A 22,603-nucleotide genomic window follows, 5' to 3' on the forward strand; every position below is an offset into this window, starting at 1 on the left:
AGCCTCAAGCTTGGCCTTCGGGGGTGGGGCTGAGCCTGGCTGGGAAACTAGTCTGTGGCCCTCAGGCTCTGTTCCCCAAGCACCAGCCTGGACACTGGGGGAGGCCACATGAACACCTCCCCACCATGCGCTACCCCTCAACCCCTGCCCAGGCATCCGGAGTCCCAGCAATTCCCGCCGCAGCGTCCTCAGCCACGTGTAGGCTGCAGGCTGGCACTGGTCAGAGTCACCTGCTTCCCACTGTGGCAGCTGAGATGTTTCCTTTTGAGTGTGCGCCCCACCCTGAGACTCTGCCCAGCCTTGTGGAAGAAATGGGGTTGCACCAGGCAAGGACACAGGACGGGGGGTGCAGTCACACCCAGGAAGGATGCTGAGCAGGCGCGGCTGGGTGGGGGCGGCCGGGGCACCTGAGACCTGCAGGCCCAGGGGTGCGGGTAGAAAGTGGTAAGTCCCTGGGGCACACGAGCACGTGGGCAGAGACAGACAGGGGCCACCCAGCCACAAGGACACCACCACAGGAGCACACACTGCCCCCGTGTCGCCTGAGAACCCGCCCAGAAATGCTGCCCACAGCGGGCACAGCATGGCTAGCAAGGCTTGGATTTGAGCTATGTTCATAACAGTCATGCTTGTAATTTCAGTTTCCATGACAAATTCTAGACCGGAACGAATTCCGACAAATGCAGACCCAGCACACAGCACAGCAGCCCAACCCTGGCGCCTCCACTCAGCCAGCACCAGGTGTTGCTGTGGTCACCGCCAACCCCGCCCTACCAAGGGCTCCCAGTTACCCCCAGTCCAGGGAGGGCGGGGCAGCGTGGGGTGCAGAGGCACATAGGTGGAGGAAGTGCCCTAGGCAGAAGAACCACGCACGGCACTGGGCACAGGGTGGGGGTGTGTGTGCACCACCTGTGCATCTACCCACACCTGAAAACACCCACACACGTGCATCCACACTCGTGCATCCCACACTCACGCATCCCACACTTGTGCGTGACAACGCCCAACGTGGGTGCAGAGGGGCTCTATGCAAACAGCCACAGCTCAGGACACCAGGACGCGCAGGCCTCGTCCACATGGGCACGTCTGAGTCCCGGGAGACACCACTGAGCCTCCCGTGAAGACGTGACTCCCACCCACCCCCTGCCAGCGGGGCCCCAGGTACTCCTGACCGACCAACACCACGGGCTCAGCACAGAGCTCGCCGGGGCCTAGGCAGCGTCTTTCCCTCCCTTCCCGCCGTATGTGGAGCCTGCCGATCCTGGGCAGCAGTGCCTGGGTTGCTGGACCGCAGGGTGTCCTGTGGGAGCTGACTCTGCCCGGGCCCTGGGTAGAGCAGCTGGTGTTGGGCAGGCACACGTTGGGGGGGGTGAGGGCAGCCCCCAGGAAGACGCTCACCACCCAGCTGCAACCCCTTCTCCTCCAGTGCCCGGACCTCCAGCTCGGCCAGAACAGATGGTTCCTTTTGAGGCTGGCACAGCCTCCCTTCCCTCCTGCCCACTGCAGGGGACCTAGAGGATAGGACCATGGGGGACCACACAGACCAGGGCCATGGCAGAGGCTGGGCAGCAGGGCAGGGGAGCCCCGGGTTGGCCTAGGCGTTCTCCAGGACAAAGGGAAAGTTGGAGCAGCTCGGCCGCAGGAGGCAGGGAGGCATCTGCCCAGATCGCAGAGGAATGGGCGTAGCACTCATCAGTTCAGACAGGGCTGATGGCTGCCCCGGGCCTCCTGGGAAGGCTTTGAGGCTGCATCCGTGCAGACCCCTGGTGCACCAGACACAGTGTGGACGGGGCGACCCCTGGCGTACCAGACCTGACCAGATGTAGTGTGGACTGGGTGAGGCCATAAGGAGGACAGCACGGGCAGAGGCCAGCAGTGGGTGACTGGTGCACGGCCGTGGGTAGCGGCGAGCGGTGCAGCCAGAAAGACCCCTGCGCTGTGTGGATTGGAGATGGGCGCCCACACACCCAGGAGGTGCCTTGGGCAGCTTGGCAGAACAGCTGCAGCTAAGAGGGAGTCGCTTGCAGGTGCTTCGTCGGCACCCACTGTGGGCAGGAGGCGCGGTGCATGCGAGTGGTGGGCAGAGGCGCAGTGGGAGATGGGCCATGGGGTAAGGGACAGGCCTGGCGCCAGACATGAGCCCGGGGGCCCGGCCTGGACAGCTGGACATGCAGGGGCTGCTCCCACGGTGTGCACACAGAGGCTCGGCATGGACAGGCTGGAGAGAGACACCACACGGGCTTGTGTGTACGCAGGCAACAGCTTGCTTTCGCTCTGAGCATCGGCCATGGGCTTTGAAAAGTTGATTCTGAACTGTGGCACGTCACCTCCCGCACATTCGGATCAGACGGCGATCGATTCATGTGAACATGAAGAATATTCTTGTGTGCGGCCTTAAGGTTGCTTCCCACGTTGGCTCTTCCGCGATGAACATTTTTTTATCTCATCGAGGTAAGTTCTGAGAAGATGAAACGTGCACCGGCCGAGGGCCTCCTTCGGGCTCTGGGCTCAACCAGCTGCAGAGGCTGAAGACCCAGCTGAGCTGGGAAGTGCAAGCTGCCCCCTGACGAGGCTTTACTCACTTGCCCGGGCACGTTTCTTAATGCACTTTTTTCAGGACCTTGCCCTTCTCCTTACTGATTATATTTTTAACAACGTATTAGGTGAATGTGTTCTCACTACAGGAATCTCAACACGGCTTGGAGACCCCATGCCCCGACCGCAGCCACGTACCAGGTTGGCCTGTGCTCAGCTGCAGCGCCAGAGCCACTAGCGTGTACGCTTTACCACGTGGCGGCCACGACATCCACAGGTCCACAGGCCAGGGTGCCACAGCGGCTCGTCAGCCTCAGGGTCTACCTTCCTGTCCCCCTCGTGGCTGCCACGTGGCTGCTCCACCCTGCCTACTGCCTCAGTCTCCCACGGAGGAAGTCTGCAGGAGGTGGGTACAGCCAGCTGTGCTCCTTTAGATCAGGACCCAGCAGCCTCCCAGAAGCCACCCCCAGCCAGTACCCACTGGTGTGTCCCCTGCACTGCCAGGGGCTCAGCCCCCCTCTGCTCAGTGCCCTCAACTCCAGTGCTCAGAGCAGGCCTGGGGAAAGCCGGGTGCCCAGGAAGCTCGGCTGCCACCGGGCTAGAAACAGACCCCAGGACACCAGGAGGCTGCTGGTGGCAGCCAGCTCTTGGGGGTCAGGAAGGGGCCTGCCAGGCCCAACTCCGGCCATGCAGTTCCGCTACCTGCTTCTCCTGTGCTCAGGACTCAGTGACATCGCACTTACCTTTCCAGACCTCGTGCACAGGTGTGGCTTACTCTGAAACTGCTGCTCACATCAGGTCAACATCAGGGCAGATGCTTCTCTACGACACGCAGCCACATGCAGGCCCAGGGTGGGGCTGGGCCGAAGACCGCAGGTTTCAGATTTCCAGAGAAACTGCCAAAGCACCATCGAGACTGGTATGGCCGTTTCTGTTCCATATGAAGGGACAGGCTCAGGCTCCCTCAACATGGCTGGTGCAGGGCTCGGTGCAGGCCAGGCCAGTGGTTACCGGTGGTGACTGCTGCACCCATGAGAACCCGGGAGGGGCACCCCGGTTCTCATACATCGCTCTGTCTATACCCAAACGCCGCTGCCCTCATCCATTTTCCGCTGGAATTTTTCTATTTCCTACTGATTGGGAGGAGTCTCTGAATACACAGACTTTTACATTTATTTATATTACAGACAGGATCTCGCCGGACTGCAGTGGTGTAATCATGACTCACTGCAGACTTGACTTCCTAGGCTGAGGCGATCCTCCGGCCTTGGCCTCTGGATACGCTGGGATTACAGGCACGGCCCCTGCACCAGCTCTGATTGTATCAGACATTCACCCTTAGGCTGGCACACAAATTGAAAATACCCAACCCCTATCTCTCACCTGTTTTTATTTTTAAAATTTGTTTTACTACGTCTTTCCTTTTTTCCTTTTTTTTATTTTTTACACAGAGTCTCGCTCTGTTGCCCAGGCTGGAGTGCAGTGGCACAGTCTTGGCTTGGTGCAACCTCTGCCTCTTGGATTCCAGAGATTCTCCTGCCTCAGCCTCCTGAGTATCTGGGACTATAGGCATGCACCACCATGCATGGCTAATTCTTGTATTTTCAGTAGAGACAGGGTTTCACCATGTTGCCCAGGCTGGTCTCGAACTCCTGACCTCAAGTGATCCACCCGCCTCGGCCTCCTAAAGTGCTGGGATTATAGCCGTGAGCTGCTGCACCCGGCCTTGCAATGTTGTTATTTCTAATTGCCATTTAATCAAAGTGACCTTTTCCTCTGTAGTATCACATTTTCTACAGAAAGAGTTGTTATTTTCTGTGTTGTCATAACCTCAGTGAGTAAACACATTCTCTTGCAAATGTTCCTCTAACTGCTCTTCATTCAAACACGTGGCCGCTTCTGTGGGCAGTGAGCATCTGCGGTTGGGGGAGCTGCTGCCATTCCCGAATGGCTACCCCAGGGGCCCCAGAATTCACCAACTCCCCAGTTCTCAGCCCACACACCTGAAAAGCCACTGCCCGAGTCCTTGCGTCCTGCTGGGTGGGGCCGTCTCTGCTCCTCTGTCCTGTCCACTCTTGGTGGTACCAACACTACCCAACTAGATCTTCTAGACCTGAGAGTGGGTCCTGGGGTCTGGACATGCACTGTGGGGGCCGCACTGCACCCAAGGCTCAGCTGGGCACTGGGCAGTCTGCCTGGAAACAGGCCCCAGTATATGGCATGGGTTATCCGTCCTCTTGCTCCTAGAAGCGACTGTGACCTGGTATTAAGTTCAGAGCCCACGGCAGCCTGTCTCTGTGCCGGCTGCCAGCAAGAGATCAAGGGGCTTGTCCTGCACTCCATCACCATGACAACGCCAGCCTGTGTGTTTTTCCCGGTCACCATGACAACGCCAGCCTGTGTGTTTTTCCCGGTCACCATGACAACGCCAGCTTGTGTGTTTTTCCCGGATTTCTATCACTTCGTTTCCTGCACAGCCCCAGCACCTCTGTCCGGCGGGGCTTTCTGGCGGCCTCCCTACCCCCAAGGCCGGGAGATGCTTGTCTTGCAGGAGTGTGACTGTCCAGCTGGCTGCAGGTCGTTGCGGACCACTGCATCCTGTGCCCTCCCAGAGCTGCCCTGCCGCTCCAGGCCCCGCAGCCCACACCGGACGCAGCCTCCGGGCCCCAGGCCTTCCTTTTTCTTGCTCAGCAGTTTGATCAGATGTGCAGTGCTGGGCTGAAAACCCTTCTCCTTCGGCAATTCCAAAGCAGGCGGGGGGTGCTGTGCTGAGTCTTGTGTCCTCGTCAGTGACATCCCCCCACCCACGGTATCAATAAAATCCTAATCCTGAACCTTAACAGCGGGGTGCCTCCCAGGCCCCGACATTCTTTCTGTTCTTCCTATGACCGCACTGACGGTATCACATTCTCTCCCTCCACGGCACTCAGACAGCAGCGACATCCAAACAGCTATGCGGGAAGTTTCTGCCCCAGGAGGCACAAATTCCTGACTAACAGTGACACATGAAGCAAGCGCTCAGTTTCCTCCCACACCAAAGCCTGCAGACAGGTGGCCCGCAGCCCCCTCCACAGCCACGAGGGTCCCTGCCTCCTGTCTTGTTGCTCCACGGTTCCCAACACGGCTCCACTCACGGTCCAAGGTGGCTACCCAGGCTCCGCCCATCACAGCTGGCTTCCGGCCAGCAGGGACAGGGAAGGGATGGCAGGGAGAGGCCCTGCTCCCCTCTGTGCTGGAGTTCAGTCCTTTGGCCACCCCTAGTGGCAAGAAAGCATGGGCAGCCAGCTCCTCCTGCAGGACCACACACTGTGAAACAGGGACTCGGCATCAAGGCGGCCCCCTCAGATTCCACACGGAGCCCCGGGAGGCTGTGGCTTCTCTTCCCATCTCTAGCTTCTGCCATTTCCCTGTGTCTTCAAACTTCCTGTTTTTATTAGATTTTCACTCATGTTTTAAATTTCAAGCTCTCCTAGTTTCTGGGGGCTCCTTTCTGCGGCGCCTGCTCTCCTTCTGCTTAGGGGCTGCTTCAGACCCCTCCGGGATGCCAGGACCGTTCCCAACACTCATCTCTTCCAAGAATCCAGCTGCGTCCCCTGGGGTGGTTTTCTGTTTACCTTGTCCTCTCTCCGCCCTGGGCTGTGCAGTCTGGGTGGGGAGCAGGAAGTCTGTCTCACGCCAGGGCCCACGCCGGCCGCACCCCGACCACTGATTTGCATTTTATATGAACCTGGCAAGGCAGTTTGGGATTACTGCAATTCTAGAAAAACATCTGTTTTGCCTTAGTTTTCCAGTTCGTTGGCAAAACTTGTGTCAGTGTTGCTTACAATATTGAAAGTTTTCGACGAGCCTCTTTTTCATTCCTACGTGTGTATCTTTAATACAAAGTTTCCCAATGAGAAAACTGTACCTAACCAAGGGCATTGTCAAAACCGAGCTGGTGCCACATGACTCCCTCAGGTGTGCACCACGGGCAGTTCACCCACAGCCCCTTGCACGCGTGTGGACACATCCGTGTGATGTACCCACACGCCGATTCCAGACACTGGCCCGCCGGCAGATGCCCCACCTGCACCCCGGGCAACTGTTTCCGTCACGCTTACCCCGTCACCTGGGGATGAACAGATGATACAGCGTGCACCCCTTGAAACCAGCTTCTTCACTCACCACCGCGCTGCCGAGATCACCCAGGGTGTGGTAGGGACCCAGAGTTCACGCCTGTTGCTGAGGAGGACACTAAGGGAGGTGGCCAGTGTTCGCCCGGCCACTCACTCACTGAAGGGCAGCCTGGGGGATAGTCTTCTGGTTTGGGTTATGGTGAGTTAAGCTGCCAGGGAGCATGACTTGCAGGTCTGTGTGTGGACGCGCATTCCGAGTCTCCAGGATAAAGGCGTGTGGCCGCTGGGCGTGGGGATGCAGCACATTCCGAGTTTCCAGGATAAAGGCGTGTGGCCGCTGGGCGTGGGGATGCGGCACATTCCGAGTCTCCGGGATAAAGGCGTGTGGCCGCTGGGCGTGGGGATGTACGTTCTGAGGCTCCGGGATAAAGGGGTGTGGCCGCTGGGCGTGGGGATGCGGCACATTCCGAGTCTCCGGGATAAAGGGGTGTGGCCGCTGGGCGTGTGGATACATGTTCCGAGTCTCCGGGATAAAGGGGTGTGGCCGCTGGGCGTGTGGATGCGGCACGTTCCGAGGCTCCAGGATAAAGTAGCGTGGCCGCTGGGCTGCATTACAAGCACAATCTAACCCCATGAGAAACCGTGAAGAATCTCCCAGAGCGAATGCCCCGGCAGAGCTCCCGGCAGACCACGCACATTTTTAACATCAGGTTGTCTTCTGTCCGTTTTGGAAATGCTTTTGCGGTCGTCATCATTTCCAGCCCCTTCCCCGTCTTGTTCTGAAGTTTGTGAGGGAGACCCTTCCTCATCTCGCCCTCTCCCACGTTCCCTCCTGTCCACTGCTGCCCGGCCCACTGGTAAACCCGCCCCTCAGTTCCCCCGTTCAGCTTCAGCATTTCTCAGATTCACATCTCATGTTCTCCCCTGACACTGCTACGCCCCGTTTCAGGGTCATCAGCTCTTCGTCGGGTGTCTGGCCCAGCCTCCCGGGAGCTGTGCTGGGGTGACTGGCCCGTGGGCAGCACAGGGAGCTCCTATGGGCCGGCGCCGCTTCCCTGGCTGGTGGGTTTTGTGCATCTCCTTGACTGCCTGGTTACCTCTGCTTGTGTCTGACGGACCCCGCGCCAGACGAGGATTTCTAGAAATGACCTGAGGCCTGGGCTGACGCTGTCTTCCTCTAAAGGGGCCGTCCCATTTCCTTCTGCACCTGGGGTCAGCAGTGCGGGGTCTCTGAAAATCCAGATTCAAGGTTTCTCAGACGTCAGTAGGCTGAGTGCCGACCGTGTGGCGAGTCAGAATCCAGGTCACCCTCACTCCAGGTGTCACCTTCTGGGCCATGGATATCCCAGCAGGGTCCCGCACCCAGCAAAGCCAAATTCAGTCTCTCAGCCACTTCTTCCAGAACAGCCAACGCCCCAGGCCAGAGTTGGCGAGGCTCGCCCGTTTCTGCAGGCTCCGGGCCTCTCCGGGTTGTGGCCTGGGCCTGGCCCTCTCCCGTGAGCTCCTGCGGGCCCAGATTCTTCATCTGTCTTCAGGAAAAAGCTGCTCTGAATCACGGATCCCTGGCTACGAGGAGCCGGACCGACCTAGCCCTCATCACGGAGAAGCCTGTGGAGCTCCTGAGCAAACATGAATCAGGAAAGCTGCCCAAAGGCTGCCCACTGCTGGACCACAGCCGGGTCGTGGGCAATGCCGAGACCGCTGCGCATCTGAGGCGGGGGAAAGCACCTCACTCCACCCCCGCCACAAAAGGACCTGCTCCCTGGGAAAAACTGAAAATGAATCAAGAAGCCACAGGGAAACCCCGTGTCCACCTCCCGATGGGGCTCAGGGCAAACCCCATGTCCACCTCCCAGTGGAGAGCAGGAGAAACCCCGTGTCCACCTCCCGACGGGGCTCAGGAGAAACCCCGTGTCCACCTCCCAGTGGAGAGCAGGAGAAACCCCGTGTCCACCTCCCGACGGGGCTCAGGAGAAACCCCGTGTCCACCTCCCGACGGGGCTCAGGAGAAACCCCGTGTCCACCTCCCGACGGGGCTCAGGAGAAACCCCGTGTCCACCTCCCGACGGGGCTCAGGAGAAACTCCGTGTCCACCTCCCAGTGGAAAGCAGGAGAAATCCCGTGTCCACCTCCCGACGGGGCTCAGGAGAAACCCCGTGTCCACCTCCCGACGGGGCTCAGGGGAAACCCCGTGTCCACCTCCCGACGGGGCTCAGGAGAAACCCCGTGTCCACCTCCCAGTGGAAAGCAGGGGAAACCCCGTGTCCACCTCCCGACGGGGCGCAGGGGAAACCCCGTGTCCACCTCCCGACGGGGTGCAGGGGAAACCCCGTGTCCACCTCCAGATGGCGCAGGGTGACTGGGACAGAGGCCGCTCCTGCCCCAGTGGCACACAGACCCGCTTCGGCCTGGGCTTGCTGTGCTCCCGTCCCTCCCCACTCCCCTCCAGCGTGTGGTTCTTCCAGCCCCACGCCAGCACGTGGTGGTACCTTCTCGTGGATCTCCTGCGTGGACTGCGCGTCGCAGAAGGCCACAGTGGCCACGTCCTTCAGGATGGGCATCTCCACTGTGCAGTCCCGGCCATCCAGCAGCGCCACCAGGGGCCGCGGGTGCAGGGGCCCGTTCATGATTGGAGGTCGGACGCCTGCAAGACAGAGGCAAGTGCTCAGCTTCGCACCACTGCGGCCCTGCGGCCACAGCCCACTCCACGCCACCCACCGTGCACGGGTCAATGAGGGCTGACGCCCGGGGGTTTTCTATCCTATACGTTTTGTTATTTGTAAAAAGTAAATTAAAAATCCACGGGAAAGACAGACTCGTGTGTGCTTCAGTTCACCAACTCGAGTGGACACAGACTGCAGACACCCACCACCATCCTCCTTGGGCGCCGGGCCTCCGAGACCCTCCCAGACCCTCCAAGGTCCCTCCGAGACCCCGAGACCCTCCCAGACCCTCTGCGACCTTCCCAGGCCCTTTGAGACCCTCCGAGGCACTTCGAGACCCTCCGAGACCCCCCAAGGAACCTCCAGACCCTCCCAGGGACTCCAAGACCCTCCCAGACCCTCCGAGACCCAGGGCAGCTCCATGAGGCAGGGGGACAGGAGGGACCCGGACACTGGAGAACACAGATGGCAGCACGGGCCTTTGGGAACACGGTTGTCCCTTTCCTGCCTGGGCTACCGCGTGGCTGCCCGGAATCCCTGATGGGATCACCAATGTTTCATGTGGGACGCCCCCCACGCTCTGCCTGGCATCACTTCCATTTACAGATTTGAAGGGAAAAGAAACAGAGCAAGGAAAGAAAAGGGCTAAAACCTATTAAAGTCCACTCTGTACCCAACCTTCCCAGAACGAGACGATTAAAGATCATTAACACCCACTCCTTCTGCGTATGACACAACTAAGCTTCACTGAGGCCAAGTGGAGAAATAAGGGCTCTGAGGCGTCACAGAAGCATGGCAGCTTCCAGGTACCGCCCAACGGCCCCGTGCCGGGCAGGGAGCACCAGGCAGGGCTACCGTCAGGCCCATGGCAGCTGGGCAGAGGCAGAGCTGGGGCCAGGGCCCAGCCGGTCCACCCCTAAAGACCAGCCCCAGGAGACCAAGCAGCCTCCAGAACCGTTCGGCCAGCAGGAGGGGAGGTGCAGGACAGAACCAAGAAACAGTGACCCAGCAGGCCCCCAGTGGCCGCGGCCATAAGCACGCTCAGCCCAGTCTCCCGCCCCATCCACCTGCTGGTGAGTAGAGGCCGCCGAGCTGCCAGTATCCAGGAAGCAGGGAAGTGCCTCTTGGAACCCACGGCAGAGAAAAGAAACGCTGGTGGACAGCCCAGGGATGCAGTGGGTCTGCAGGGGACGGGGCATGGGTCTCCACTGACCACCCCAAAGCCAAGGGCTCCCAGTACGGCTGGGCCCATGACCCTCCCACAAGGTCCTCGCGCCCCAGCGTCCTCGGAGGAGCCACTGGCCATTCCGCCCACTTGCCTTCGAGACAGGAAAGGCACCGGGACCAGCCCAGATCCCGAGCATGGGGTCTGCACGGTCAAAACCGTGTCCTGGTTCACCTTTCCTCCATTCCCTCCGGACTACAGCTGCCCACGAGCACCACAGGCAGCCGCCCAGCGACACTGCACACGGCCTCCCTCTGCACACGGCCTTCCTCCCCACTGTGCGTGGTGATTACTTCTCATGAGAGGAAAGGTTTATGTTGCTGTTTCTGAGTGAGTGGACAGACATCTGCTCTCAGCGTCCTTGGATTTCACTTCTGACAAGGAAGGCGTGGACACGCAGGACCACTGCAGACCACTCGGCTGCATCGGAACTGCCTGGGGGGACTCCCGTGTGCTGGAGGAGTGGGAGCCAGGTCCCTCATCGGAACGGCCTGGGGGGACTCCTGGGTGCTGGGTGAGTGGGAACCGGGTCCCCCGGTGGAACCGCCTGTGGGGACTCCCGTGTGCTGGGTGAGCGGGAACCGGGTCCCTCGTTGGAACTGCCTGTGGGGACTCCCAGGTGCTGGGTGAGCGGGAACCGGGTCCCTCATTGGAACAGCCTGGAGGGGCTCCGGGTGCTGGGTGAGTAGGAACCGTGTCCCCTGGTGGAACTGCCTGGGGGGACCCCTGTGTGCTGGAGGAGTGGGAACCGGGTCCCTCATCGGAACGGCCTGGGGGCACTCCCGGGTGCTGGGTAAGTGGGAACCGGGTCCCTCATCGGAACTGCCTGTGGGGACTCCCAGGTGCTGGGTGAGTGGGAACCGTGTCCCCTGGTGGAACTGCATGGGGGGACCCCTGTGGGCTGGAGGAGTGGGAACTGGGTCCCTCATCGGAACGGCCTGCGGGCACTCCCAGGTGCTGGGTAAGTGGGAACCGGGTCCCCTGGTGGAACTGCCTGGGGGGACCCCTGTGTGCTGGAGGAGTGGGAACCGGGTCCCTCATCGGAACGGCCTGTGGGGACTCCCGGGTGCTGGGTAAGTGGGAACCGGGTCCCTCATCGGAACTGCCTGTAGGGACTCCCGGGTGCTGGGTGAGTGGGAACCGTGTCCCCTGGTGGAACCGCCTGTGGGGACTCCCGTGTGTGGATGAGTGGGAACTGGGTCCCTCATCGGAACGGCCTGGAGGGACTCCCGGGTGCTGGGTGAGTGGGAGCTGGGTTCCTCAGCGGAACGGTGGGGAGGGAGGAGCAGGTGGAGACACGAGGCCCCATCAGGTTCAGGCACCCAAGGTGCCTCCTCACATCACCCATGAGCTGCCCCCGACCACCGTGCCAGGGTTCCCCTGGACAGCCCACCCATGCGGGCCTGGGGACACTCAGGAGGCTTCACATTCACACGGCCTGTGCTGAAGCAGGCTTTACAGCAACCCCCCAGCCCAAGGCTGTTTCCAGCTGCACGCACTTCCGGGCCAGAGAACACAGATCAACCACAAGGAACAGCTCCACCGGGGCCGTGGCCCTGCTCTTGAGCAGCCGGGTGGACAGCTAAGATTTCCAGGGTTCCATGTGGGGCTCTGCCCTCCTGCTGGCGGCCTCCACGCGGAGGCCCCCCGTGCCTCTCGGACACTATCCGACAGAAACAGACGGCAGACACCACGGACAGGCCTGACCAGCTGTGCTCTGCCGCCAGGTGTGCAGGAAGCCCTCCCTCGAGGGATGCCCGTCCTCGCCCAGAGCACACTTGGGGCCAGGTGGCAGCAGTCAGGCCCGACGCCTGCACGGCCCAGGGCCCTCGACTTGATCCGAGGCAGTGCCTCCTCCACACGGTCGCAAAGAGACCGGCTGGCTTCGCCTGCCGCCGACGCCAGGAACTCCTACCAACCTGACATCTCTTAATATGGCCTCAGCTTCCACGACCATGAATTCGACTTTTCAAAGCTTTTTATCTTCAGGATCCCCAGGCAGAACCGCGTCCTGTCTCGGAGCCTCATCCCACGTCCTTAATTGTCTCGAGCCAAAGCGCTCAGGCTTCTGATCCACGGCAATCACTGAAGCCTGCGTCGGGGTCAAAGTCTTACTAAAAATCAAACACAAGAGACACATTAAAATGCCATCGAAGGTCCGACCAGAACTCACAGACTCCAGGGATCGCCTCAGAAGTGGACCTCACTGCATCTGCCACGCCCGGGGCTGCTGTCCGGGACCTACCTGGACTCGGGAGCCTGCTGCCAGCCAGGGGCCCCGGCTCCTGCCACACACACGAGGGGCGCTCACCCCGAGGTCGCAGTGCCAGGCCCGAGGCCAGGCCCCAATGGCCCCTAGGCTGACTCTTGGGAACAGCCCCCCAGGGCTGCGGCCACCCCCACAGGCTCTAGCCGCACCCAGATGTCCCCAGTGTCCAAAAACCAGGGGGCGGAGGGCACAGGGTGTGTGCTGTGGGCAGGGAAACTGTGGAAGGGCTCTGCCTCCTGTTCTGGAAGCTTCTATCTCATGTCACCGATTCCCGGGCCTCTGTGACCAGGCAAGGACGTGGAACTTCCCAGGAGCCACCGGGAGAGGAGCTACTGGCTTTCCAGCATCTGGCCTGGTACTGCCTGCCCTGGGCCACGCCAGCTCCACCTCCGACCCTTGGTGCATCCCAGCGACATTCCCTCGATTCTCCCAAAAGCACGGCTCAGCTCTTCCTGACGGCTACGACCAGGGCCTGGCGGGAAGCTGAGGGCATGAACCCTGATGGCTGAATGCACAGGGGCAGGGGGCACCTGAGGGGTCCAAGCCTTCCAGGAACGCAGCCCTGCAAGGTAGAGGGTGCTGGGAGTGCACACGATCGCCCAGCCCTCGGGAGGGTGTCACTGAGCCACCCACACCTGATCCCTGCTCTGGCAGGAAGACACAGCACAGGCGCTGACCTCAACGTGCAGCTGACATCAGGCTAACCAGGACAGGAGCCAGCCACCACCAGCCCAGCAGCGTGGCAGGCATGGGCAGAGACGACTGCCTGCCAGGCCAGGAGGGGCCACTCAGCCAAGCCTAAGACCCTGGTGGTGCGCCGTAAGGCCAACCCCTGCCAGAGGCCTCGCAGACAAATCTCCGCCCCTCAATTCCCTCTGCAGGGTTCAAGCATACAGGCTGACCGCCTCCAGCTTCCACAGACACCATCACAGGGGCTGAGGTGTAGCCCCACACACACAGGTCCCATCCAGGGTCCCCAACACCACTCCTCATGGCAGGTGCTGTATGGGGCTCCCGATGGAGGGCCCAAGAGCAACACTGTGGAGTGGGATCCCACTGCCTGCGTCTGGGCCCCCCATGACCTGCGCTGCAGCCTCCTGCCCTGAAGGCCAGATCCCCCCGTGGCACCCGGATCCTGCATAAAAACAGAAACTAAAAGGACAGGAGAAAACCACCTGAATGTCACACTTCACCCACGAACCAGCCTGGCCAGGGGGCAGAGCACCACACCACCCACGCCCAGTCAAACTCTCAACACCAGCCAGTACTCATCAATACTGCCCACAGCACCACGGCGCCGGCCGCTGCTCCTGGAGCCTCATCGACACCCCTCAATACCACTCAATGCTTATCAATACTGGCCAGTATGTACCCACACCTGTGTCTCTGAGGAGGAAGCAGATGTGGGAAGGCCACCCTGGCCCTCCTGAAAGGACTCTGCAGTGAGAAGGCCGTGAGCTCCCGAGCCGAGGAACCTGCGGCAGGACTCCTGTGGCCCTGCACTCCCTGGGGTGGCCCTGCCAGGGCCCCGTGCCACAGGGACCTCCTGCGGCTCCTTGTTCCAAGGCTGCCCCAGTTCAGAACAGACACCTGAGGCCCAGCACCTGGTTCTCCTCCAGGGGCCTCTGTCTCAGAAACAGCCCTGGGGCAGGTCTGCCCACCATCTGCACCATCCTGGGGCCACAGTGCACCCACAAAGCAGCCCCCTGCTGGGCCACACCTGCCCCGCTGACAGCCAGCGTCCAAGTCCTGGAGCCCCCACCCAGGGTGACGCCGGAGGCCCTGGGCACCTCACGCCAGGGAGCTGACCTCCTACGGCCTTCCTGGCTGGCCGGTCAGGGTCAAGGGCTCCAGCTCTGTACCTCCCCCACACGCTCCGAGGTGAAGGCACTTGGCTCCCAGAGGGGCCTGCGCTGTCCAAACCCAGGACCCACACTGCTTTTCCTCATCAAAAACTCACAGCCACACACGGCTCTCAGCACAGCAACACAAGGACAGTCTCCAGGTTCTCACCCTGCAGACGCTTAACCTTACGTTATAAGAAAGCACTCCACAGACCCACGAGGGGAGTGAGTGCAGCGCACGTGGGAAGCTTGCGCTAGCTTCCTATTTTCCTATAAAGCTAAGACTGTTCTAAAATAAAAATTCATTTTAAAGAAAATTGGGGTGAGATGAGGGCAGCAGCCCCCAGGTTCTCTGGAGCCATTAAGTCCTGGGGTGGGGGCTGCACGGTGGCGGCCTGATGACCCCAGAACCTCTTGGCCACATGTCAACACCCTGTCTCTGGACACACATCACCAGCTGCTTGCTGGATCCTCCCTCCTGTTGGCCATGCCTGCCCACTCGGCCCTGAACCACGTGTGTGCTGGGCATTGGTCCACTCTGGAGAGGGACCAGGGTTGCCCTGGCACACTGGGGGTCACCACGGGCTGGGACCTGCCCCCCCGCCAGACAGCCACAGTGGGTCTCTGGGCACTGGGGTTCCCAGGAAGTCCCAGGGGACCCCAAGATGTGCCAGGACCAAGCGGCTGCCCCCGTTCCTTCCCCAGCCTCGGTACCTGGTCTCCATCCCCGCTTGCTCAGACCCAGGCTCGGCGGCCACCAACCCTCCACGTGCCTCCACTGGCCAGCCCTGCTGGGCCAACTGTATGCTCCCCTCCCCCACAGCCTCTACCAGGACAGTGTGTCCCAAAAGCCCCTCCTCACCAACCTCACCTCTCCCTCTCCACAGCAGCCCCTAAAGCCGCTGCCCAGGAAGGAGCTCCCCAACCACCAGAAGGGCACCCTCAGGCTGGGCAGTCTCACCAGCCCTCACCCTGCCCTGTCCCCGTAAGCCCTGATTACTCCAGGCTCGAGTGGCCATCTTATGACAAAGCTGTCCTGCCACAAGTCCCCAGCACAGCCATCTGGGCACTGGTGAGATGCCCCCCTTGGCTGTCCAGGCCTGGAGGCCCCTGTGCTGCCCAGCCAGGAGCTGACATGAACGAAGGCTGTGCACAGCCTGACCTGGAGCCTTCCGGTCCTGAGATACAGCCGCCTGCCACCCAGAGGGAACTGAGCCCCTGCCCTTCAACGGCAGAGAAGGCAGGCCCTCAAGAAGGACTACACAGCAGCGTGGAGCCACTGGGCTGAGAGCATGGGGCCACCAGAACCTCCCTCAGACAGACACTGCCCGTCACCCATGGACTGATACAGGTCCTCCGATGACAGCGCCCCAGACAGACACCGCCCAAGTCACCCACGAGCCGTTACGGCACCTCCGACGACAGCATCCCTGTGAGCCAGGGAGCCACGGTACTCCACAGGGCCTGTGGGGCCGTATCACAGCTCAGAGGACACAGTGTAGGGGCTGCGATCACAGGCACGGATTTGCCAGCAAGATTCCTCTCCAGGACACCCGTGGAGCCGTACGTTTCCCTGTTTATTCAGGGAGCACATGCACATGCCCTGTGAGCTCCAGGACCCCCAGAACACCACCTTCCCGGCTCCTACCACGCGTGGGGTATCAGGGCTACACCCTTCCTCTCCTTCTCAACAGGACACTCTACACATGACACCACTCGAGAGGCAGCCTCGGACGCCTCTGAGGCTCATGCCAGCCATGCAGACAGGGCAGCCCAGCAGCCCTCACACCACAGATGGGTGGCAGGTCAGGGTGACACGGGTGGGCAGGGTGACACGGGTGGCGGGGCAGGGTGGCATGGGCAGGCAGGGTGGCATGGGTGGGCAGGGTGGCATGGGCCACACTAGGCCTGGGGAGCTGATGGCGGTGCAAGGGGAGGGTGCAGAAGGGGCCTGGTCCCAACACCACCCACACCTCTCTCAGGGCCGTAGCCCCAACTCCTCCCCATCCAAACCAACTGGGCTTCCCTCAGGGCCATCCTCACTCTCCTTCAACGCACATAAGAACTGGCACCGCCTGGCCACCCAGAGAGACAACTCAAGGTTAATGTTTGGCTTGACAAAAGGCCACCCAAGAGATCTCTGACTTTACAGGAAAAAACTGAACGTTTCCTCGTGGGAGATACCACATGGAGTGTGTGGCTGGACGGGCTTCTGGAAGGGACGGTCAGTGATGCAGGTGGCATCTTGTGGGTTACCCCGACCCAGTGTGGGGGAGAGTAGTGGGCCCTGGCCACTGCAGCCGACAATGGAGGACCTGGGGGGCCAGACACTCCCAGCACAGAGCTCCTACCCACAACTACCAAAATCCAGCGACCACCAGAGGACCCCGGTACTCTGACCAGCGTTCCCTCAGGCGATGCAGTTCAACCACAGAACCCGGAGGACACCACCTGCTGCCTCCACCACCTCCTGGCCACCCCTGGGCCCTGAGCCAGGCCTGCACCGTCAGCACCACCCAGACGGAGCCCTCTCCAGCCCTGAGTGGAGGGGAAAACAAGAAGTCCTTCTGGAAGGAGAGTCACTCGGGTAAACACCTCACAGGGCACACGCCTTTGACTTGGGCACTGCGTGGGGAGCGCCAGGGCACAGCCAGGCACAGAGCGCTGCCTGAAGGGTTCTCAGCAACACTAGTGGTACCAGCCGTACGCCTCTTGGCTCAGGGACGCCACCATCAGCTCAGACCAGGTCACACTCTGGGGGCAGTGGCCACAGGAAGTTGAAAGGGCTAGTTACAGTCAGAGGAGAAAAACTGCCAGGTGAGCCAGGTGTGGCTGAACAGCCACCTCTGAGCTCCAAAGGAAGAGACTGGGCCTCTCGAGCCTGGGACCCGTTTCCTGCAGAGCGTGACTACTTCCGTCCAGGGTTCCTCCAGAAAAAACTTATTAACAGAGTGACTGTTAACAGTGGCTGTCTGCTGGATAATGGAACCTTACACTACAAACGTCCAAAGAGTGGGGGGCTCCCAGCCCTTGGAGGAGGCAGACAGGACCAGCCAGCACCTCCAATCTCCCCAGGATGTGGCTGGGGTCGGTTCTGCGCCAAGCCCACAGGACTGGGCCAAGGCCCATCCCACTCAGCAGACGGACAGGACCAGCCCACAGTCCCTTGCACCCGGGGCCAAACCTCCCCTCCCCCACTGCCATGTTCTCAGGTTAATGACAAGTGTGCAAAACGGAAGATCCTACTCACTGACATTCCCAACCACATGTCCACCTCTCAGAACTAACAGCTGCCCTGGTCAAGGCTGACAGGACGAAGTACATGCTGCGGACATGGCAGACACCTCAAAAACGGCCAGGCAGGTGGACAAGGCACCCCGGGCAGTGAGTAGATGCAGCCCCCACTGCATGTCCCTCCCAGAGTTCTGCAGAGGACGCCAGCATGGAAGCAGGTGCTCAAAGATGGGCGACAGAATCACAAAGGGCAAAACGCGTCTGCAGAGCTGACAGTGCCAACCAGGAGCCAAACCCAGACCCCAGAGGGAGGTGGCCAGGCCTGGGCGGGCAGGGGAGACCTGGTGCTGAGGCCCAGGGCAGAGCCACGCCCTACAAAGTTCCAGGACACAGAACGAGGGACCCCCAAACCGCAGCTGTCATCCTCAGCTGCAACGGCAAATAGTTACCCCACGGTGCTGCCCCAACCCTGCCCCAAGCCGCAGACGGGTACACAGACGCGCACAGGCCATGCGCTAGGAGCTCAGCGAGGACGCCCGCGGCGCGGGCCCAGCCACCAGCGCCGTTTTCTTCCTGACGGACTTGTGCTCCCTGCCGAGCTCCTACAGAAACGGTGGAGAGGACTTGGGGGGGGGGTGCTCGGGCTCCACGGAGCACTCTGCACACCCGCCGCCTCGGCCCTGGCTCCGGGCCCTCTAGCCCCAACTCTCAGGGTTTCACCTCCCCACTCAGGGCACCGGGAAGGGCGCGACCGCCTTCCCTTTTCCCCACTGGAAGGGAATTCTGTCCCGGCAATCGCGGAGACTACAGCAAAAGGGCTCTGGCCCCGGCCGGGCTTCCGGACACCGGTGCCCTTGGAGGCCGCCAGAGAACGCTCCAGTTTTGGCCCGGGGATCAAGCGCGCGGGCTCTGCCTTTGCAGCCGGGTCGAGGGAGAGAAAGGCTCCGCGGAGCGGCCCGGGCCGGCCCAGGATGCGGGCGCTGCAAGATGGCGATGGCCGTGCGCCCGGCGTCCGCCCGTGCTCCCTGCTTCCGCGGCCGCAGCCGGCGAGGAAGGCGCCCCGGGACCCGGGCCGGCACAGGCAGAGGCAGGTGGAGGCGCCGGGCCGGGCCGGGCCCTCGCGGAGTTCGCGGGAGCGGAGACCCCCGGGGACCGCCCGCGTCACCGCCGGGGGCTGCGCTTTGGGCCCGGTCTGAGGGCGGCGGCCTCCTCCACGGTCAGACCCGGCGCCCGGGCCCCGTCCCCTTCCCCCACAGCGCGCGGCCGCGGTCGCCGGCAGCCTCAGGGCGGGAGGGGGCGCGCTCCCGCGAGTGGCCCGGGAGCGCGCTCCCCAGGACACCCGTAGCTGCGCACGGCGCAGCTCCCACCCCGGTCCCGCAGGCCCAGCCGCGGGGTCGTGACCGGGGACGGGGTAGCGGCCGGGGATCGGGACTCGGACTCGGGGTGCCGTCCCGGGTCCCATGGGGCTGGGGTCGGTGGAGCAGCCTGGAGGCCCACGGGCCCCTTTGTGTCACCTGCGCGGGCCGCGGGCGGGGAGGGCACACGGCGGCGCTCGCTCACACGCAGCGGCCCGCGCATGCGCACGACCCTTGCCGCGGTCCCGCCCCCGACCGCGGCCACGCGCGGACGACGGCGCGCACGCGCACTCGCACACAAAGCCGGCGGCCCGCGGGCGCGCGCTCGGCCCGCCCCCGCGCCCCCCGCCCGCGCGGCCCCCGCCCCGCCCCGCCCCCGCCCGCGGCCGGAAACGCGCGCGCGCGCGGCCTTACCGAGCGGCAGGCCCTTGTTGAGCAAGTGCGAGCTGCCCATCGAGAGGCGCGAGCGGCCGCGGGCCCCGACCACTCCGGCGCGCTGCGCCGCCGCGAGTCCGGCGCGTGGGGCGGCCTCGGTGCCGTCCGCTGCTCCGCCCGCCCGCCTGCGCCTGGCCGCCGCCGTGCCGAGCCTCCGCCGCGCCGCTGAGCCGCGCTCCGACGACCGCGCGGGCGGGGACACGGCGGCGCGCGCGGGCGGGGCCTCGCGGTTGGTCTCCTGGTTCCCGGCGCGGGCGGCGCACGGACTCACGCGGGCGGCTCAGGGCCCGCCTGGCCGGGCGCGGCTGCGGGGCGGGGCGGGAGCCTGGCGGGAAGCTCACGGGGCCTGCAGCCCGGCGGAGGCCCGAGGCCCGGTGTTCCGCACGTTCTAAACCGCCTGTCCCGGAGGAAGGCGGGCAGGGTCGGGCCGGGCTCAGCACCGCTGGCGGGAGCGCCGCCCGCCCCGAGGCCCCCTGCGGGACGGCGCCGGGCCCGGAAGCCGAGGCAGGGTCGCCCACGTCAGCGCCCGGAACGGACCCGAACGTAAATGGCGCTCCTCCGCGCAGCGGCCGCCCCGCTCCCTTCCCGCCCCGCCAGCCGCCGCCCTCCCCCGCTCGCTTCTGGCCCCGCGGCCTGGCCCGTGCGCCTCCGAAGACTTGTCCTTGCGGTGCCGCTGTCCCCGGGGCTGGCCAGGGGCACCGAGGCCGCGGGTTCCCCCCATCGCCCCCACCCGGGCCCTGATTTACCGTCCAAGAGCCGGCCGCACATGGGGCCCCGGGAGGAGAAGCGCGCCCGCCCCAGTTCGTCCCCAGCCGGGGGGGACCCCGACTCCGGGAGGGGCCGCGTTCTGCCCGGCCCAGGGCGCTGTTCCCGGCCCGGGAAGTTCAGGGCTGGAGAACCCCCTTCTCGACCCCGTTTCTCCTTTAACAAGAGTAGGGTTTGTAGCCAGCTCTGCTTCTGCCCGCTGCGGGAGACGCCCCGACCCGGGAGGGCCCGAAAGTCCCTTCAGGGAGAGGCCGCACCGGGCCTGCTCACCCAGGGGCTGCCCCTGCAGACTCTCCCAAGGGGCCCAGGGATATTCCTCGCGCCGCGAGTGGACGCTTCCATCCACCCCGTGGGGAGTTGTGGGAAGGGCCTCTGCGCGTGGCTACTCTGAGCACACTGGAATGATCAGATAGTTGCATAATTTGAGAAACCACAGCCTGGAGACGGAATGATGCAGACTCCTATCCGAGAGACACCTGCTCTAGTTTCGCTGTGGTTCGTGAGGACGCGTCCTAGGCTGCCCTGAGAAGCCCATGTCTGCCCTTCCAGGCCTGGGAAGACCTCTGACCCCACTGACAGTGCTGGGCCCTCAGTCGGGCCTGCCATGCGTACCACTTTCTGTTCTAAGACCGGGCTGCCCAGCTGTGGCCTGGAGGAAACCTGGCAGGTGTCACCAGAGCTTTGGGGAGGGTGGGGCCCTGTCAGGGAAGCCCAGTGGGAGTCATGAAGGAGGGAACACGTGTGGAGCCCTTGTAGGGGGAGGGGCAGCCCTGCAGAGATCTAAGAAAATTCCAGAAAAATGAGCAGCAACCTCCAAGGCCAGACATCGGTGCAGGGGACAAGGGGTCACAGATGGAGGGGCCTAGGTGAGGCTGCCGGGAAGGGATGATGTGGTTGGTGGAGTGCACAGGCAGGGACCTCACTGGACTTTCCTATCTGCTCTGCATGGACAGGCAGCCCAGAAGGCAGCAGGGACATGCCACTCCCTCTTTCCCCAGGGAAGCTGGGGACAGACGGGTCCCAGGCACTCCATCCTCTGCAGCAAGTCAGGTTGTGATTTACTGGGCATTGGTGAATAAAATGGAGAGGCTTCTGGGGAGAAATTCCTGGCTCCCACGTGGACTGGCAGAGCTCAACAGGCAGCCACGTGGCTGAGTGTCCAGCAAACATCACATAAGGCTTTGGGTCCTGTAGGTGAGGCTGCCCTGAGCAGCAAGCTCAGTCCAGAAGAGCAGTTCCTCTCCAGGATCCATTTCCTGCGCACTTTTATGTCCAGTGTAGCTGGAGCAGAGCTCGCTGGAATTCCACAGGCAACTAAGAACGGAGAGGGATGCATGCCAGCCAGGGATCCATCGTCTTCCCCATCAGCACGCCCCATGGCCTCCGTCTGCACAGTGTCCCTCTACACAACTTGTCAGTGCGTTATCACGACTCTTATTTGGCCCTGGCCCGTCCCACTGTCCTGGCTTGTTCCAAGTGCTTCCTTCTCCAGCTGTGATTCTGGCTGCAGAGCTGTCTGCTCCCCACGTTGGGCAACTCCAGCCAAGATTCCTACACCCAAATGTGACTGTGTTGCTCACAAAGAAGCCTCAGCTTTGTGTGCACCCAGCCGTGTGCACAGCTCGTCCCAACCCCAGTGGGCGCTGCCTGCCTCTCCCACTTCCAGTCCTTGCCATGATGAGCAGATGACCCCCGCCCTCCAGGGTCAGTGTTTGGCTGCTCTTGTGCCTGCCCACCTGCCTCCCTGTGCCTGGGCCTGTCATGTGCCTGCACACAGGAGGGTCTCGTGGCGTTTGCCCTACACGGATGGGCTGTCCTAGGAGCCGCTGGAGAGTCACCTTGGTGGGGATGCCAGAAGCCTGGGCACCAGGTTCCCCCCGGCCAGCCTTCATTCCCACACGGGGTATTTTTGTCCATCACGTGGGACAACCTAGGATTGGGGGAAAATTCAGTACACTCTGAAGAAGCATCAGCATTTTGGATGGATGAATGCTGCTTCATGCAACTCCAGGTCAATGGACTATATTATTCAACTCGGGTATTTATGAGTGCTCCTGTGTACCAGCCACGTGTGAAAGAAAAACTCCAAGTTACCTGACACCAGGACAAACCAGGTAGATCACTGCGTCTGGTTCCTCCTCTTTCTGCTAACTCTCCTGGACC

The 22,603-nt window shown here is 62.4% G+C and overlaps 1 protein-coding gene and 1 pseudogene across 22 annotated transcripts in view; one reads left to right on the top strand and one right to left on the bottom strand.

Moving 5' to 3' along the window:
- CTBP1 (C-terminal binding protein 1) overlaps positions 1-21,112 on the bottom strand; it is a 38,048-nt gene extending 16,936 nt beyond the window's left edge. For 5 of the 22 annotated variants that reach the window (XR_013417121.1, XM_078001479.1, XM_078001480.1 and 2 more), the window contains exons 1-2: positions 19,655-19,869; positions 9,140-9,294 (exon numbers count right to left, since the gene is read on the bottom strand). Coding sequence is in view for 20 of the 22 variants with exons in the window: in XM_078001479.1 (XP_077857605.1) it covers positions 9,140-9,294; positions 19,655-19,694 (195 nt within the window). In the remaining 2 variants the exon portion in view is untranslated. 22 annotated transcript variants of the gene reach the window in all.
- Positions 21,113-21,187: 75 nt separating this feature from the next.
- On the top strand, positions 21,188-22,270 carry LOC106998226 (DNA damage up-regulated protein-like; annotated as a pseudogene).
- Positions 22,271-22,603: the final 333 nt, after the last annotated feature.

The sequence above is a fragment of the Macaca mulatta genome, chromosome 5 (genome assembly GCF_049350105.2).
Source record: "Macaca mulatta isolate MMU2019108-1 chromosome 5, T2T-MMU8v2.0, whole genome shotgun sequence".
In the NCBI taxonomy this organism is placed as follows: Eukaryota; Metazoa; Chordata; class Mammalia; order Primates; family Cercopithecidae; genus Macaca; species Macaca mulatta.